General features: G+C 36.3%; 1 protein-coding gene across 1 annotated transcript in view; it reads right to left on the minus strand.

The window, feature by feature from the left end:
- The window catches only part of LOC107293320 (period circadian regulator 2), a 30,337-nt gene extending 24,623 nt beyond the window's left edge, over positions 1 to 5,714 (minus strand). Inside the window, 4 exon segments of the mRNA XM_015822469.2 lie at positions 1,369 to 1,570; positions 2,625 to 2,746; positions 4,487 to 4,641; positions 5,307 to 5,714. Coding sequence (XP_015677955.2) covers positions 1,369 to 1,570; positions 2,625 to 2,746; positions 4,487 to 4,641; positions 5,307 to 5,542 — 715 coding nt within the window. The 5' untranslated portion in view covers positions 5,543 to 5,714.
- Between the last annotated feature and the right edge of the window lie 13,342 nt (positions 5,715 to 19,056).

Here is a 19,056-nt window from a genome sequence, read left to right on the forward strand (position 1 = left end):
GATGCTAAAGGACATATTAGAAGGATATACAATGTTTTATTAGAATTGGATTCAGAAACTGAGCTAGTTAAAGATTGTATGATTAAATGGGCTCAAAATATAGGAGAAACAATATCTATGGATACCTGGGAGTTGATATGGGTGAGAAATGTGAAATTCACGCAGGCCCAAAATTTACGTGAGAATTTTTATAAAATGTTTTATAGATGGCACATGGATCCTGCAACTATGTCTCGTATTTATGAGAATTATGAATCCAAGTGCTGGAGGTGTGGACAACAAGAAGCAACTTTTTTTCATATGTGGTGGACTTGCAAGGTTATTAAGGCCTTTTGGATAAAATTGTGGTGGAACCTACAGCAAATTTTTAAAAGTAGAATTTTTTTTTTGCCTCAGTTGTTTCTCCTAGGTATTACACAAAATTTGGATGTAAAAGAAATGAACTTGATGTTGTATTGTTTAACTGCTGCCCGTTTGTTGATAGCTCAAAACTGGAAGGGTAAAGTTTTACCTACAATGGAGGACTGGAGATTGAAGGTTTCGCATCTTGCTGAAATGGCAAAAATTTCGGCTTATTTGAAGAATCATTCAAATGAACAATTTTTATCAATATGGAGAAGATGGATTGTTTATATTCAAAATAAGCATAGAATGGTGGAATATAATCTAGGCTTTTAGATAATTTGTTTTTTTTTTCTTTTTACATATTTCACCTACTTATGTAGAATAATATTTTGTGGAGTTAGGGATATTAATAGTAGTTTACTTTTAGTTGAATTGTATCCTGGGATTAGGTTTGGGAAGTCCGGGGGGTGGGGGGTGGGGCTTTTATTATAAGCATTGTGATGTATTTGTGATGTGTTTTTTTTATGATGAAAATAATAAAAATTTATATTTGAAAAACAAAAAAACAAAAGCAAGAGTTTCTTTCAAATCAAAGTTAATTCCTATTAATGGTATGGATAAGACCATATAGATTGTTTGTTCCTGTGGAACTCACTTGGCACTACCTTCTTCTGGGATATTTTTCATCTCCTAATCTAGATTATAGCCCTGATATCTCTATGATTTCACAACCATGGTCCAACACAGCTTGTCTACTGCACTTCAACAGGTGCTGTCACCAGCTGACACTTCATTAAAAAACAGCAATGAAACAGTGATCAGATTTTGCCAAGAGAAGTGGTTTCATTATAAGGAGAGAAAAAAATCAGAAAAGCTCAAAAGAGTATTTGTAAAAAGAACTACACAATTATGGCTCTAGATTTTTCATGAACCAACACAATTGTAATTATTTTTTTAAAGAAATATAAAAGTATAGGTAAAACATATTAATGTAGGCACAATTGAAGAATTTAATTGACTTACCAACTCCACTGCAAATACTCCAAGATGGCAATCTATATGGTATAGTTGAGCTATAGAACACACTGACATCCTGAGGTGCCAGAAGCTCCACAAATTTGGCATTTTTAAATAAATCTTTCTTACAATGGAGGATACAGGCAGCCTGATCAGAGATGTACAAAATTTTCCCAGTAGACAAAGAAACAGCTACAGCAAACATATCCTAAAACATGATATATATTCAATGAAACACATTTTAGGTTGGCAAAATGAAAAGAAACACAAATGCTGTGAGCTACAAATATGCTAAACTAATGAGATATGGCAAAATTAACAATTTTTGGGTAACAAGAAAATGAGTAAATGAATAAATGATTGAATATATTATGGCTTACTTTTGACTCTTAACGGTATGCTTCAGATCTAGATGTATTCTGAATTAAGTTTGGATAGTTCAGATATCTGAATCAAATTAAGATCTCTTTTAGGGACATATATCATGATTACATTGGGCAAATCAAGATAATTGTACTTTATTCAATAAATCATTTTAAATCAAATTATGGCATGCCTCAGTAATCAAAGAGGGCCAGCATTTTTCAAAAAAATCCAGAAACAAACTCTCTATGAGGAAGAACAGCAAAATGTTTTCTAAAAATCTGTAAAATTCATATAAAAGACAGTTGCCTGAATTTGCATAAGTAATGGTGTACATGTGTAAGCGTATTTATATTTACGGTATATAAAATTTATCATGGGTATCATGGGAACTAATACTCTTGAATGGCTTATTCATTTCACTTACTATTTTATTCAACCTCCTCTCTCTTCTCCCCACCCCAGAAAGCAGCATACATGGATTATCTCCCTCACTATAATTTTATGCAAATCTATTAAAAGATTAAGTAACAACATTGGATTTACTCAGTGAACATAAGGTTCACTATCAGTGGAAATCAGCATCTCCCTGGTTTAAGTCCAGAATCTCAATGGCTTTCCTTTATGTGAGGGATGTTGGTACTAGATACAGAAATAATTTAAATACTATAGATCATGGGTGTCAAACTTGCTGCGTCACGTGACTGCGACATATTACGACTTTTTTTTGCATTCCTGGAGCTGGGGTGGGCGCAGCCTCTGCATGATGCAACCGGCCTGTGGGCCAGCAGTTTGACACCTCTGCTATAGATGCTTTTAACTATTAAAAAGAACTGCTAAGATTCTCTATTTGAGTTAAAGAAGATAATTTGCACATTTGTTGTGGTGGGAATACTTACTGCATTCTTCATGGTGTACTCTGCAGTAATGTTTTTAACATCTTCCACAGTACAGGATAATATATCAAGATCACAGAGATAACTTTCATTAATCATCATCAACTGGTAATATTCTTCATTGGCTACAGAAAAAAACAATGTGTACAATTCAAGCAGCTTTTTAAATACTCTTTTATTTTTTATTTAGGCTGATATTTAATCGTATTTTTAAATGAACAATTTTTATGAGCTTAATATACTGATTCAGCTAGAAGTATACTTCCTAATTAATTTATTAACAAGTAATGGAGCCATTCCAAAGACACACCCGGTTAGCAACCCATTAGCACACACAGCTCACCCGTTAGCAAGAGAGAGAAGGGGGGGGCGATAAGAAACAGGAACAACGAGACGACCAACCCCCAGGAGTTTACACACGGGCAAGGAAAGCAACAGGGCTGGCAAATAGAAGAACAGAGCTTGAAGCACACACGCTAGATAGCGCAGCAATACAGAGGCAAACTAAGATGAATGAGGGGGTGGGGAGAGATGACGGGGAGCAGATGAACAGCAGATCTCCAGGCACCCACACCCACACAAAGAAACAACAGCAATTGGAGAGTAGAGGACAACTTTAGAAACGGCCCCTTTAAGAACTACACAGCCAATGCTAATGAGCGGACCAATGACCACCATATATATATATGGTGAAGCTTTCTGATATTCCATGGAATGATGCTTGATTCCTAGGTTGCAACTGTGGGCTTGATTCCTAGGTCGCAATCCTGTGGAGACATTCCTCACCTTCATTTTCATAGTGTGAATTTGTTTTCTTCTGTGTCTGATTACAGACTTGTAGACTCCCTGGACAAGTATTGCTAGCAAACTTCACCTCTTGAAATAGTCATTTCTGCCTTAAGCAGACAAGGAACCCTTCTTGCACAAATGTTTTGGTACTGAAGAACATCATGTGATAATGTGATGCACAAATGTTTTGAACTGCTAAATTTTATAGCAATTTTGCTTTAACCAATGGTCCTTAATCAATTCATCAATCTTCCTCATGAAAAACTTATTGGTTGCTTATTGGACATAGATTCTCTGCATTGATCACACAATTCCGCTTCTCCTGGTATCTCTATATTTTTGGCCCAGCAACATATAGTATTTATCTTAATAGTTATCATTTTAAAATAACCTGGATTTGGTGATAAATTTCAATTGAAGTGACTCCTTCAGCAGTCTAAAATTTAATCATGGCATGTTGCTTCCATTTTATGAATAGCAGCTCAATCTTTTTTTAAAGCATCTCCCACAAACTGAAGTGAAAGAAAAGAGTATATCAGAGCTTCTCAAAAGCCAATACTGCCATCTGTTGGTAATCTATTATAATTTTGGAATGCAAACTTCATATATTAAGTTCAGGAAAATAGTTAAGTTGGAAAAAATAGCTAATTAATGTAAATCTATCTTGGAGTTAAATTCATTTTAATAGAATCCATATCAATCTTATATATATCCTATCTTCTTCCATTAATCAAGTAGTACTGTGAAATACACATTGAAACTCTTGGCACTACTTTCATGTGACAGCTGTCAGTATGTATGTGTCTGTATTATACGTATGTGTGTGAGACAGACAGTGAGGAATAATAGATTAATATGAACTTTCATCATATAATTTTATTCAATAGTGTATATTTATATGAACTGATGTTTAGTTTTTGACATTAAAAACAAAGTTATAGCAATCATATCAAGATTGTGAGAGAAAAAAGCATTAATGTAGTTCACAGCCTCTTTTATTATAGCTTCTCTTCCTGTTGTAGCTTCTGCATATTTTTAATTTCTGAAATATGAATATGAATAGTTAATATAGTTACCTTTAATTTGCTTAATGCTCCTAAGTGCATATTTCAAGGTTGCCAGGATACTTGATTTGCCTTTGATCTTTTTATAAGGAGGAAGATATCCTTTTAGCTCTTGCAAAGTTTTTATCAACTCCTTCCGAGTTTTGGATTTAGAAGATTGTTCACTTCTAGACATTGTAAATGAAAATAATTCAAGTTTAATGTAACTTTTAAGGTTTATTGATTTATAAAACAATGCAAGGTGATATAAGCACATTGTTCTCCTGACTGCTTAAGTGTATTTTATTTTTACAATATATAGTTCTTCAATAATGACTCTCAAAAATATGAAATATACTAATTCTCCATTTATGTCTTCTAAGTTTTTTATGTTCTAAGTTTTTTATGATTAGGCTAATTACTTTCTTGCTGCAAGAATAATGTACTCATTAAGTCAGAAAGTCAGTAAAAAACCCTATACTGAATTCTGCAATTAATTCAGCATAGCAGGGAAAACTGAATTCTGTCACTGAACAGTAGTGAGTGCTGTATATTTAAAAAAGATTAGTCTGATTGTCCAGTACATCAATTTTTTTTAATATAAAAAGAAGTGCATACTTAATCACAGATAAAAATTGCCAGGTTCTTTAAAGCAAATTCTTCCATTTTTAATCACAGTTAAAATTTAAATTGGCACCATTATTAATCCTTGTTCATTTTAAGGTCAGACATCATTTTTGTCTCAGTATAAGCATTTAGATATGGAACATCCACAATTATACCAATGCAAATTACATATAATTGCTACACATATTCACAGCATCAAGACAATTATTTGGGATCAGAATAATACCTTTTATAGTAATCAAAAGATTCCATAATCATAGCTGTTTCTTTATCATTTTCTTCACCCTCATTGCTGTGGTAATCATGCCCACTGGAATCATTTTCATTGGTATCATTTGTACTCATTTCCCCACTCATCTCAATATCTTCCTGAAGAATATCCAAATTTTGTTCATTCTCCATTTGAATATCCATGGTTTCTACTATGATTTTATCATTTGCTGTTTTCAAATTGTTGCTCATTCTAAACAATTTTAATGCCAATAAGTGCTACATAAATGCCAAAGAATCCAAGGTTTTTCAGAGCAAAGTTCAAAGAATATTTGGCCTTAGGTAATCAGTTATGCAACACTACAGTAATGTTTTCCATTCCATATCAACACGACAATGTTTTCCAATGTTCAAACTTGAAATATTATTTTAGAAACCTAAGAAAAGAAAAAAAAACCAAACAAAAAAGTTTGTTTTTGTTCTCTATATTCTTATTTATCTTGTTTGTCAAGTAACAATAGCATTGAAACAAATAATTTTATAGTAATTCAACAGCTGACATTATTAGTGAATGAATCCAAATGAATCACAATCCTCTCTACAGTGGGTCAGAGAAAAAAAAAGTCACATTTTATTGCTCACATTTACTGCAGAATCTTTGTGAGAGAGTGTCACTACAAGAAACGAAAAAGATATCTGTATGGGTTTAAAATCCACACATGCATATTAAAAAACAAGCCAGTTAATTGTTATAGCATGTTTAATAATTTCTACATTAATGCTTCCCTTTCAACTATTTCTGTGATAGCAAGAAATTTAGTAGTTATTCTGTTTGTTAGTGAGCTACAGTAGTTTGCAATTGTTGGATAAGAAAAGTGTCAGGAAAGATGTCTTTCTTGCTGGAAATATATGAAAAATAAGGAGCGGCCTTTCCAGCTGTCCAGGATGGAAAGAGTTACCATTGTTGTAACTCAAGTTTATTGATTTTTTTTAAGTGCCACTCATCTCATCTAGAGGCAACTCTGGGCGCCTTATAAATGTTAAAACTGAGACATTAAACTAATAAAACAATAAACAATAACAATATTAAGAACAATTAAAAGATGGGGAGGCAGATGAGGTCTTAAATGAACAGCCACCTCAGAATGATGCACCCCTGTAGGGGCACCAAGCAACTGGCAGAGCCATTTTTTCAGAACCTTATGGAGGTGCCGATCTCACCTCTGGGAGTATGATGCTCCAAAGGGCAAAAGTCACAGCAAAAAAAGGCTCTTGTCCTGGACTCCACCAGCTGAAATTCCTTGACTAATGGGGTCTGCAGCATGTCCCTATTACTGGTACGGATTCGGGTGAGATGGTTCGTCAGATAACCTGGACCCATGCCACAAAGGGCTTTAAAGGTGATAACCAACACCCTGAACTGCATCCAGAAGCAAATGGGCAGCTCGCAGAACAGTGATGTAACATGGCCCACCCTAGGGACAGCAAGAACTGCCTATGTCACCACATTCTACACCAGTTGTAGCTTCCGAATACTCTTCATGCACCAGTTATAGCTTCCAAATATTCTTCAAGAGTAGCCCCATGTAGAGCAGGGCTCAATATTAGTGCCTCACTTCTAATATTAGTGAATATTAGAAGTGAGCAGTATAAAGTTTGTTAGCTTATAGCATGTAAAAATATATATCAATTTCTTAATAGGCAATAACCTGCTTCTCCCCACTGGTTTTGAAGCTAATGTTTTAGCAAGCTAGAGTCCCACCTCCACCTACAAGCCTCTATCATGTAGACCAGGAGTCCCCAACCTCCGATCCGTGGCCCAGTACCGGTCCGCGGCATGCCAGAAACTGATCCGTGCAAACAAGTGAAACCCCATCCACAGGATGTAGGCAGCACGCAAAACCACACACCTTCCGGTCCCCGAAAAAAACCTCTCTCCACAGAACCAGGCCCTGGTGCGCAAAAGGTTGGGGACCTCTGATATAGACTAAAATGAGCTGCATCACTGTGTAGATAAGATCTGCATCTATCATAATCAATATATAGAAGAATAAAGTGACAGAGTCCTGTATCAGTATATTTATCAATTTCATGTAGCTGCCTATCTCACTGAAGGTGAAGCTGGGCGAGAGGTATGTAAACAAAAATAGGAACGTTACCTTATGTTCTGTCTTCAGTGAATAAAATTTGTAAAAGTTATGCTATGAAACTACTTAATTTCATATTCAATTTATAATCATGGTCACTAAACATTAAGAGTTGCTTGCATAATCAGCTGTAATAATTTTAATTTCAGCTACATTAGCCTGGGTGTGGTGGAATTGTTAAGACTAGTCACTATACTAACTACTGAAGCTCACTGGGAGTTTTGACCCAGTCCTACACACACACACTCTTTCTCCCTCTCACCCTCTCTCTCTCTCTCTCTCTTTCTCTGCCCAAACTGTCTCATAGATTTGCAGAGGTGTCACACACGCCCAATATATCCCTATACATGAAGCTTGTGTAACCTGTAAGTTTAACATCTCTTTTATCATTTTGATCCTCTGAATATCTTTGCAGGGTTGCTTTGGGGTAAAAACTGGAGAGTCAGCTCCCAAAGGGAAATAATGAATTACCATTCACTCATTAAAGATACATTTCACTGTAGCAATTAGTTTTAAGTTATAAAAGACATTCATGACTGAAAATGTAAATGCAGTACACATCCAAACAACTATTCTATTCTCTCTCTTATACTGACCTACTATTTTTTCTCTCCTAGCATTTAATGCTCAACTAGCACCTGGCTAGCCCTCCAAAATCTACAGTATCTGCGACTTCGCCTACACCAAATGCATTCAGTACAGTGTTAAGACATGACAATTTAATTTAAACATCACACATCAATTAGGTCAGTGACCCAGTTGAGTAGATGCCTGAGTAGAATCCACTTGGTTGCGTCAAGTGACTGACACAACCTTGTATATGTCTAGCGAAATCCCATTAAATTCAATGGTACATACCTCCAGTTAAAGTATTAAACACGTATCTTACACCCAATAAAACAACAAAACCATCTAAGATATTCCAATAGAGAGGATAATAGCGTCGGCATCTCTAGATTACATAAAAAAACACATACTCTTCCAATCAGTTGGGTGCTCCGATTTCCACCGCCCTAACCTTTCTCTTGCTTTCATCCGTTCCACAAACTCACTTTGTTTTGTTTCAGACGCTAGTTTTTAAACAGACCATAACTTTATTTTCCTAGGCATTTGTGACTCGTCCTGAGAATAAAGATCCTCCTCCGCCGATCACCCAATCAATCCGGGCATCCGCCCACCCCTCTCGGCCCCATCGCTCCCCAAGGACCTTGAGCCAGCCGCCCGTTCAGCCGTTCGCACTCGGCTACGCTTCCCGTCTCTCGATGTTCGCGGAGGGAGGGAAGTCCGGTCGGGGCTGGCCCGCTTCTCTCCCTGCTCTGATCATCCCCTCACCTACTTCCAATATCGGCGCTGGCAGCGAAAGGAGGGCCAGTCGGCCCACCGACCCGGCGGCGGAGACTGCAGGCTGTGCAACTTAAAACTGCCGATTTCCCAGTCTTCCCTCGGCGGAGAGACACACGGAGGAAGAGGAGGAGAAAGAAGAAAAAGGGGACAGAAACAGATGAGCAGCAGCTATTCTGCCTCGCCCCTACTGGCCCTGCCTCTACGAGCGCCCCCTTTCGGCGACCACCCTCCGCCCGCCCTCCTTTCAGGCACCGCCGAGCTCGGGTTTCATACCTTCGGAAACGTGTCCCGATTTGAGACACCAGCTCGGCAGGCGGCGATTGGCTAAAGGGAAAGCTTAACAATCCAAAGAGTGGGCGGGCGCACCTCTGAAATGGCCACTATTGGTCGCGCGCCGGGAGTTAGTCCCGTTGTATAATCTTCACGTGTGATTCCATGTTTCTTTCGGGGAGAAGTTGCGGAACCTTTTAGCTGGCTTGCTTTGGCAGACGGTGTTTCCTTCGCTTGTCAGTTCGAATCTTCTCCCATTGCTTGAGGGAAAGATGCACCCGAAGGGTGTGGCAGAGAGGGTGCGAAATTGTTTGCATCATGCTTTGGAAGTGTTGGGATAGGTCAGGGGTAGGCAACCTCGGCTCTTTTATGACTCATGGACTTCAACTCCCAGAATTCCTGAGTCAGCTAAGCTGACTCAGGAATTCTGGGAGTTGAAGTCCATGAGTCATAAAAGAGCCGAGGTTGCCTACCCCTGGGATAGGTTGTCGGAACGCAATTGGGAGAAAAGTATTGTGACTGGAATGGGTGGATTTTCCCATGACACGCTTTATCCGCATTCACTCAGTTCGCATGACACGATAAAGATAAACTCGGATATGAAGTTCACATAACGCTAAACTAGCCTGCGAAATTGGCTCTAGGTAGTGCGTTCATGAGCGGAAGAATTGATTTTCCTTTTCTCGTGTCACCCAATGAAAGGATAAATGTTTGGGATTTTGTTTTCATCTGCGTAAATTAGGCCGATTGCGTAATTGCTAGGGAAGTACTCTCCGATTACTGCTGTTTTTTCCTGATAGAAGCAGAAGTTCTTTCAGACTACAGTACTGTGCATTTGATCGCTTCGTGACATCTTGATGTTTTAACAATGTGGAAATGACTGACTTGATTTTCTTGAATTATCTATGTAGCCTACATTTCTGGGGTGTTCAGTGGTCTCCTGTCCAAATCCTAACCTGCTCTAACCTTGTTTAGCTTTTTGAGATCAGAAAAAAAATCAGCTAATTTGCTATGATGTGCCCTGTGCCTAATAGGGGGGAAATTGCAAAAAAAATAAAAAATAGAATGAGATACTGCAGTACAGTTTTGTGGCATTTTGCCAGCCGCTGCCAGCTATTTGATATTGGTTCAGTATATTGGATGTTTTTTTAAAAAAGAATCAGAAACATTTCAAGGGCTGGTATCAGCTTTTCCGATTAACAAATTTTATTCAAAAGCATACGCTTTCATGAGCTGCAGTTCACTTCAGATGCATACATGTGGCTACATTAATTGAAGGATTTAAATTGAGGTGAGGCAAGAGGGAGAAAGAGGCATAGGTTGGCTGTGCAGATATGTTAGAGTGATATAGTTATAACATACAGGTTTTTTAACTATTAAAATTATAATGTATTAAAATCCATTGTTTGTTGAGACTTGAAATTGCCTGAAACTTTTTCATATATGCGAATTCAGCAACTTCTTACTTAATGATGAAGTTAGTCCCATTTTTCCAAAGCAGCCACTTTAAGGCCTGCTCTAGATTGTTCTGAGAGGTTGAAATGCTCTTATACTATTTTATCCTTGTTTTGATGGGTGGCTGTGCACACAAGTGAACACAGTGTAAGAGAGACCAAAATGAGGAATAACTTATTTTTTCTGATAAGTCCATTTGAGTCTTTACTAATTCCAAACCCTTCGTTTTTTGTATTTTATGTCAAGACACAAAAAGGAGAAAAGAGAATTGTTTGCCATATCTTATTGCAAACTGATGTACAACATCATTAATGTTAAAATGTTAGGGCAAATTACAAAATACAAGGATCCTGTTGCTTCTTTCCAAAACCCTTTGTTTCTTTCACATTTTTGCTTCCGATTATGGATGGAATTTATTCTCAGCAAATCAGGAAGAACCTCTTTAAATAATTTGTTTTGATTTTTAAGAAAAGGTGAAAAGAAAAATATTCTAACAAACATATCTTTAGGAATATGTATTTGTAAAACATTTCTACAACTTTTTTTAAAATTGATAGTTTTTTGCACAATGTTAAGGAAGAAGAGTATAACATTAAATGGTGCCTGAGTAAGAACAATTTATACAGAATATTCCTAAAAGGTTTAGAAAACCAGTGTTTTAACTGCTTCAGTAAATATTTTTGTGGAGCTCTTTTTTAATTCTACTATCATTAAAAAACTAATTATATGTTTACTTTTCTCTTTTCTGCCATATGAATCTTTAGGAGTAATCTAGTAATCTAGGATAGTTGGGTGTAGTTTCTGGACTTGCTGGCACCTCGGTTATGCAAAAGTTGTAATGTGATGACTCTCCGTGCCATGTAATTTTGCTTTGTATTTTTGTTGATGTTACCATGTCAGCTTTATCCAGAAATTCATTTTCCTTTGGAAATAAAGATAAAGACATGGATATTGCCAGGAGTATAATCTGGATGTCTACAAGAGATGCAAACTTTAATTATCTAAATACTTCCTTCACTAATTAAATTAAAGGAAGTTGGTGTCATGAAGTTGCATATGTGTACACATATTTACTTGTATAGTAAGTTACCGCCCAGCTAGATAATCTACAGAAGTAATCTACAGAGGCCCTTTATAAGAAAAATTCTTGAATCCTGAAGCATTCCCAATTCCTTTTTAAGTTTTTTGATAAAAACAAAAAATAATTCATGGCACTTTCTTTTGCTTGTTCCATTTACAGTTTTATTAACTACATCACCCTTTAACTACTATAATATGCAGGTTTTTAAAACCAGGATGTACTTCACTTTAATAGCTAGCATAAGCAACAAATATGAGGGAATGATGTGAGCTGTAATAAAAATGTAACATCATCAGTGCTAGTAAGTAGTGCGGTTTGCTCTCATGGAATCAATATAGCACATAAGCCAACTAAAACCCTTCAAAACACCCTAAGTAAACCAAAAGACCCAGCAGCCCCAGAATAAAAAGCAGAAATCATCTACAATATACAACAACCACTACATAGGACAAACAGGCAGAAGACTGGCAGAACACATCCATGAACACCAACCAGCAGTCAGAAGACATGATGAAAACTCTAATTTCACAACATGGACAGACTTAACCATAGTTTCAACTGGGAAACTGACCATACGAGACCAAGCCAAGTCCAAAAATACTAGGAAATTTCTAGAAACCTGGCACTCTGACAAATTAACCACCAATAGATATATAGACAATATCTACATACTGCAAAAGAGACAACAAATCAAAAGGGAATAAAAAGACCAAAACGCCTCCCCACCAGCAATCAGCACCCAGATGAGTATAGATTATCATCAGACCAACAATCAAGTAAACAAGGATCAAGGAATTGCCAACAAACCACAGTAAACAGCCCAACCAAGGAACTTATAACATCACACCCCCCCCAACATTGACAGAGCAAGTTACTAGAATATAAAGTGAGAGCAAGCCTCCCCTCTCCTTTTTAGCACTATTGATTTTACTTACCGTGTTTCTCTGAAAATAAGACTGGGTCTTATATAAATTTTTGCTCCAAAAGATGCATTAGGGCTTATTTTCCAGTTAGGTCTTATGTTCAGGGAAGTACGGTACTAAATGCATCCGTCTGGCTGACAATCTTAACTGGGGGCTTATTTTTGGAGTGGGGCTTGTATTACGAGTATCCTGAAAAATCATAGTAGGGCTTATTTTCCGGTTGGGTCTTATTTTTGGGGAAACACGGTAGTTCGAGTAATGAAATATCTGCAAGAAAACAACCAAGCTCAGAGAGCACCAAGGACCCCTATTTCAACCTGAGATACAAATATTCTTCTTTACTGATGAAACTATCTATATAAAACATATACCAACAGTAAGACTATGAAGACAATATTAAAGATGTTTGAGTACCAGAGAAGAAACTAAATTTTTGGAAAGGTAGAAACTAGTTAAGTATTGCTCAAATGTGATGATAATTATAGTTACTTTAAGATTTTTAAATAGCTATAAAAACCTGAATAACCTTTAAATAAAAAATTTGTCAAAATTTGACATGCTTCCTTATCTAGTAGAAATGCTTCTGTACTTTCCACTAGGTTATTAGCCATGTCCCGTTAACTACCTTTTTCGTTATCTGGTGATGGCTTCATTCAAATTCACTGAGATCCCTGTTAAAAGATTTGAGAGTTTATGACAATTCTTCCTGTTTTCATCAGATCTAGACTATAGAACAGTCAAGTGATTTTCCAGAGATGTATATGATTCTCCATGCTCTGCTTTATTACTAATCTTAAATTAATGTCAGTGAAAATTGATTGTAAATTTCCTCTTTCATAGATGGACTTTAAAGAAAAACAGCTCGAATGTTTTACAGAAATTCAAAAACCATAGTTCAGTTAATTATTAGAAACCATCTGAGAAGCATACAAAGGTATGGAAGCATTTTGAATTTTGTAGAAAACTTTGTGAGGCAAATACAAAAAAAAAGGGCAGAGAAGACATAATTTGTTTCTTTATAGGTTACGTTTTGCTGCTTATCTTATGTTAATTGCCATGCTTTGGCGTGAAGGTGAATATTCTCATATTTAGCTTTGCTATAATGTTCTGCATGAACACCAGAAGTCAAAGGAAGGTGGTTCTTCCAAGTATGAAAGCATATAAAACATCAAAAATCCTATTATAGGAATCTTTAGTACCAGGGCTTTTTTTCTCGGAGAAAAGGTGGCGGAACTCAAACCTGGCCACGCCCTCATCAAACCCTAGGACCGCCCCTTTAGAGAACAGGAATGCAAGTAAAATTTGGGAGGGGCTATTTCCGGTGTGGGAGGGGCTATTTCCGGTGCGGCCGGCCCGGAAAAAGGTGCCGGAACGCGGTTCCGCCGCGTTCCGGCTGAAAAAAAGCCCTGTTTAGTACTGTGATCATTAAATAGTAATTTAGTATGTCCATATTCTTTATAGCTTAGGATAATGCAAGTAGGAAAGGATGCATTCAGTTCTTTTCTTGGATACCTGTATTTAACTTTTAAATCAAATAAAATACCTGTGCAAAGTAAAACATGGACCAAAAGCTCTGTTTTCCAAAACTCTTCAACAGGAAGATGTTAACAAAAACCAGGATGGGAAGGAGGCTAGAAAATAGATTTTAAAAAAGGGCAGATATTTCAGCCATAACTGGCCTAATTTTAAGGCTTCCTTCCTTGCTTCTCTATCCTGTGTCTATTAACATTTTAGCTGATGGAAGAGTTCTACCTAGAGGACTTAAAAGCTTGTAATCTTTTGTGTTTTTCCTCCATTGTTGAGCCACCAGTTACCTAAATGTGGTTGTTAATGATGGGGCTTCTTTCAATTAAGGCATAGTAATTTTTTCCTTCTAAACTAAATGTTTAAATCCATGACAGAATGAGGTTACTGTCTTGGTGACTCACCGCCTCATAACTAGGTTTAACACTCACAAAGCCACATGTAATTGGACTGCCATGGTTTTACTTTTTCATTCACAGATGGAGCTTTTTAAATGTCGTATCAGTAGGAAGCTGCAACTGCAGAGAGAGATTTCAGCATCTTTTATGTTTAAAGTTGTGGACCTTTTTTTTAAACAAAGAAAAATAAATAAATGCTTGATAATTTGGAGGTTTTGTAATGAATGGCAGGAGAAAAATATGCTGGGGAAAAAATCAAATGTAAAAAAGAACAGCCACTATCAAGTTCTGGTATTGCCCTAAGTAGATTGCTCTACATCAAACAGTGTGAGCATAGCTTTCAAGATATTTTCAGCTTTTATTTTTATATTATTTTTATTATATTATTATTACTATTACTATTATTATTATTTAAATTAGTTTGCCATTCACCACACCATGTATATTTCTGTACATTAACTGAATCTTAGAGTAGATCCGCTAAAATCAATAGAACTTGTCATGCCTAATAAGCTTTTTGTTTATAAAGGGTTTATTTTAACTAAGTCTGGATCCAACCCATTGTATTAATACTGTATGCTTTTATACAGTGGTAATTGTTGTAAATTATTTTTAAGAATTAGAGACAGAAGCTTATAAAATCCTACTTTGAAAAGAAATTAAGGGAAAAAATGTAACTGACACAGCTCCATTTCAGTTTATATGATTCTGTTAGTTCCTCCATTGCTACCCACTCCTTGTTCCACACCTTCAATTGCATGAAGTAGGGTTATAAAAGTCTGGAGTACCACCATATAATATCAAAGAGTAAGATCTTCTTGCATCAGTAGTGGAAAGAAGGTATCATTTAAAGTTTCACCCATCTCTTCTAGACAGGCACAGCATAAGGTGAGGTGGGGTATGGGCTCAGTGTCTGAATTTCCTCACCATTTGAAGAATCCATCTGAGAGATTTGTCCTGAAGTAGAGACCTCTTACACTTGAAGCATTAAAAAGGGTCTAAATTATAGATTCATGCAAAAGTTAAAATTCCAGGTTGAATTGCATGTTTCAATGAATTCCTAAATGAAAGAAAGCCAATGCAACATCTATACAATACAGAGCTAAATATAGCATCTTTCTGCAAATGTGAATGCAAAGTTATTATTTGGGTGCAGTTGTTTACAGATTCAGAATAACAAAGCAGTGAATATGACACGTGCAAATGCACTATTATGCTAAGACATTTTAATGAAAAATTTTAATTGGCTCCACAATGAATGAAGTTTTGAAATAAAGTTTCACAAATTCAGGAGTGCAACAGATCTTGAGACCAAACTAGCTATGAAAGTGCTTAGGCCTCATACAATTTGCAAAAATGACAAAATACAGCTTTTACAAGAATCTACATGAAGATGATAATACTACTGTCCCCATAGTTTTAGATACTTTGGTTTAAGCAGAAGTTTAGGATTTAATTTGAAGCTATACCATTCTGTCGAATACAAGATTGTGTAGTACTTCATCCACAAGGCCAACCTGGAAGCCACGTAGTCCTGAGCCATGCAGCCCATTTCACCCGGCACTGCTTTTTCCAACTCTGGTGTTGTCAGACTAGTAGAGCAGTTGGAATTTATACCTTCCAGATGTACATAACTACCAGTATGAGCAGTGATATGAGACGCTGAGAGTGGCAGTTCAGCAACACTTCAAAAAAATACACATTTTACTATGTCTTACAAAGCACAACTAGGGCGAAATGATTTTCTAGACTAAGGGAGGAAATAAGAGTATTAAAGGATTTTTGCATCACATACCAACTTTTCTTGTCCCATGTCCTGTACCTAGCTACATTGCATTGTAAATCTAGATATTTTAGTTTAACAGCTGGCTAATTACAGTTGTATAACCAACCATTAAAGACACATTGGCTTGAAAAAAAGAGAGCTAGAATAGAAGTTCTGTATCACAATTATACCTTGTAAAGACATTTTTAAAGAAATGTTTCTTCACTGGTACATATGTTCCTTGTGCCGTTAATCTCAGACCAAAACAGGAGCAACAGTGAGTACAGTATATTTCTGTGTAATTAAGATTGCAAGTATCTGGAGTTGTCTATAATAAACAATATCAAAACATAAAGCACAATTGAAAAACAGCTTCTCATCAGCCTGAATTAATTGCAGTATCTCACTCTATTTTTATAATTAGATATGCCTTTAAATATCATCATGTGTATAAACATTGATCCATTGATCATTTTAATAAAATGAATATAGACTATGTGTGTACCTACAAATGGCTCCAAATTTGACAGAGGGAGAGTCTTGGCAAAGTATTCTGTTGGATCGTATACTGCTGGATTTGATACTAATTGTCTGGCACCATTCTAGAGTCAAGAGTAAGATCTGTGGTCCTTCGGGGATTATAAAAATGCAATTCCTAGCAACTGGATGGACAGTAATGAGGGATGCTGGGAGCTGTAGTTCAGCAAGATCTTGGAGGCTATTTTGTAAAAAGTAAATGATAGGTTGCTAACCTACGTATCTAACACTGAATGCCAGAAAACAATATAGAAGCACGTCAGGTGTCAGTGGTGAGTTCTCACTAGGCACTGAAGCTTCAGCGGCTACTCAAGAATACCACATGCTGACCACAGGTCTAATGGAAGATGTGGACAAGGGTAAATCAAGTCTTTGCTTGCATATAAATATTGTTAAGTGAACTTAGGAACCTACTCATGAACTCTCAAGCTGCTTCAAAAGTTAACAATGATGTCTGCCATGGATTTCACGGTGTACGTTTATTTCCTAAGCCACTCATATCTCGGAATATTGCCAGATTTTGTGAACCCTTGCCTTAAAAATCTGTGAGTTTTAAAATTATTATTATTGGTCTTTAACTTGAGGAATGGGGAGGATACAAGCTTTTTCTTATTATAGCCCCAGATATTGCTATGAATCTATTTTAAACTGCTGTTATAAAGATCAGCTCTTATGAATCAGGTTTTTATGGTATAAAAGGTATCTAATTTTGAAAACAACTTGCCATTACTTAATATCCTTTCAGTTAAAGCCTATTTGCAACATCCCTTTTATTTTTATACTGGTGATTTTTTTGAATGAGTACTTTTAAAGATCAGCATTCTCATAATTTAAGACATAGTAAGATGTGTGAAATTGGTTGGCAGTATTTTAACTGGCACACTTTTTTTTTTCTAAGAACAGCACCTTCTCCCAAACAAAACAAAACAAAAACCCTGAAAAGTGAACCCTACACAAACAGTCCTTACACATAGTTGCAAGCAACCAGCCCCAAGACGTAAAAATTAAATTTCAATTTCATTTGTGGAATTCAGAAAAGATGAGTGTAGCCACACCAAGCCATTTGATCTTAGTATTCAGGTGCAGAAATAAACTGGAAGAAAAAAGAATGAAAATATTGTTAAACTCCCATATGTCTGCCAACTGGAGAAATGAGATTTGTCTGATAAGCAGACACATGCACAATAACATGTCTTTTAGTAACAATGGATAACAGAAAAATAAAATAGTCATTTCCATTCTCCAGCTTTAAAACAAATCTCTTAAATTGGATAACTACCTCATTCAATAAATCCCAAGAAATTTACTAAAATTGGCAGCCATGACTCCCCTCTGCTTCATGATTCATGCCCCCAACATGGTGCTTGATTTTCATCTATAGAGATAATATACTTAGCAAATTCTATTTCTACAATAAATCCTGGAGATTTAAATCCCAGCCACTACTTTAAAAACTGAACAAATAAGTAAACTTCAGAGAACCAATGTAAGCTTTTTCTTTCTTTCTGAGACTTGTTTGGACATGATACACTGAATGATGTGCTTTGAATTGGAGCGAACTAATAATTTAGGTTCTTTTTAAATCAAGAAATTAGTTCAGTCTCTCCACTGATTCCGTATTACCAATATTCAGTCAAGTAAGAAATGGAGGTAACTTGTTCCAAAGCTACCATGTCTTCACATTAAATGATTTGACTTTCACAATGTAAAAGAAAAAGTAAATCAGTAATTAAAAAAAAAGTTCAGAGGAAATCAGGTTAATTAATCTACTCTGCTGAAATGCTGACCATAAGGAAAAAGGTCACATTGATACAACACATTTGCCATTTGCTTCTAACTAAAATGAGTGTAAAGAGTGCTCAGCATGGCAGATCAGTACAAGTAGTTCTCAACTTATGATCACAATTGAGTCCAAATTTTTCTTGCTAAAAGACAGTTGTTCAGTGAGTTTTGCCCCATTTTACAACCTTTCTTGCCACTGCTGTTAAGTGAATCATTGCAGTTGTTAAGTTGGTAACACTGTTGTTAAGTGAATCTGGCTTCCATTTAGACATTGCTTGTCAGAAGGTGGCAAATATGATCGTATGATCCCGGGACACTGCAACCGTCACAACTATGAATCAGTTGCCAAGGATCTGAAGTTTGACCATGTGACCATGGGGATGCTGCAAGTGTGAAAATGGTCAAAAGTCACATTTTTCACTGCCATTGTAACTTTGAATGGTCACTAAACAAATTGCTGTTGCTATTTGTGAGTAAAGGTACAAGACCATACAGTAGTATTTTCCAACCTGTTTTCATACAAGAGATGTCAACGGACAC

This window comes from Protobothrops mucrosquamatus, unplaced genomic scaffold (genome assembly GCF_001527695.2).
Source record: "Protobothrops mucrosquamatus isolate PMUCROS unplaced genomic scaffold, P.Mucros_1.0 scaffold1581, whole genome shotgun sequence".
NCBI classification, from domain to species: domain Eukaryota; kingdom Metazoa; phylum Chordata; class Lepidosauria; order Squamata; family Viperidae; genus Protobothrops; species Protobothrops mucrosquamatus.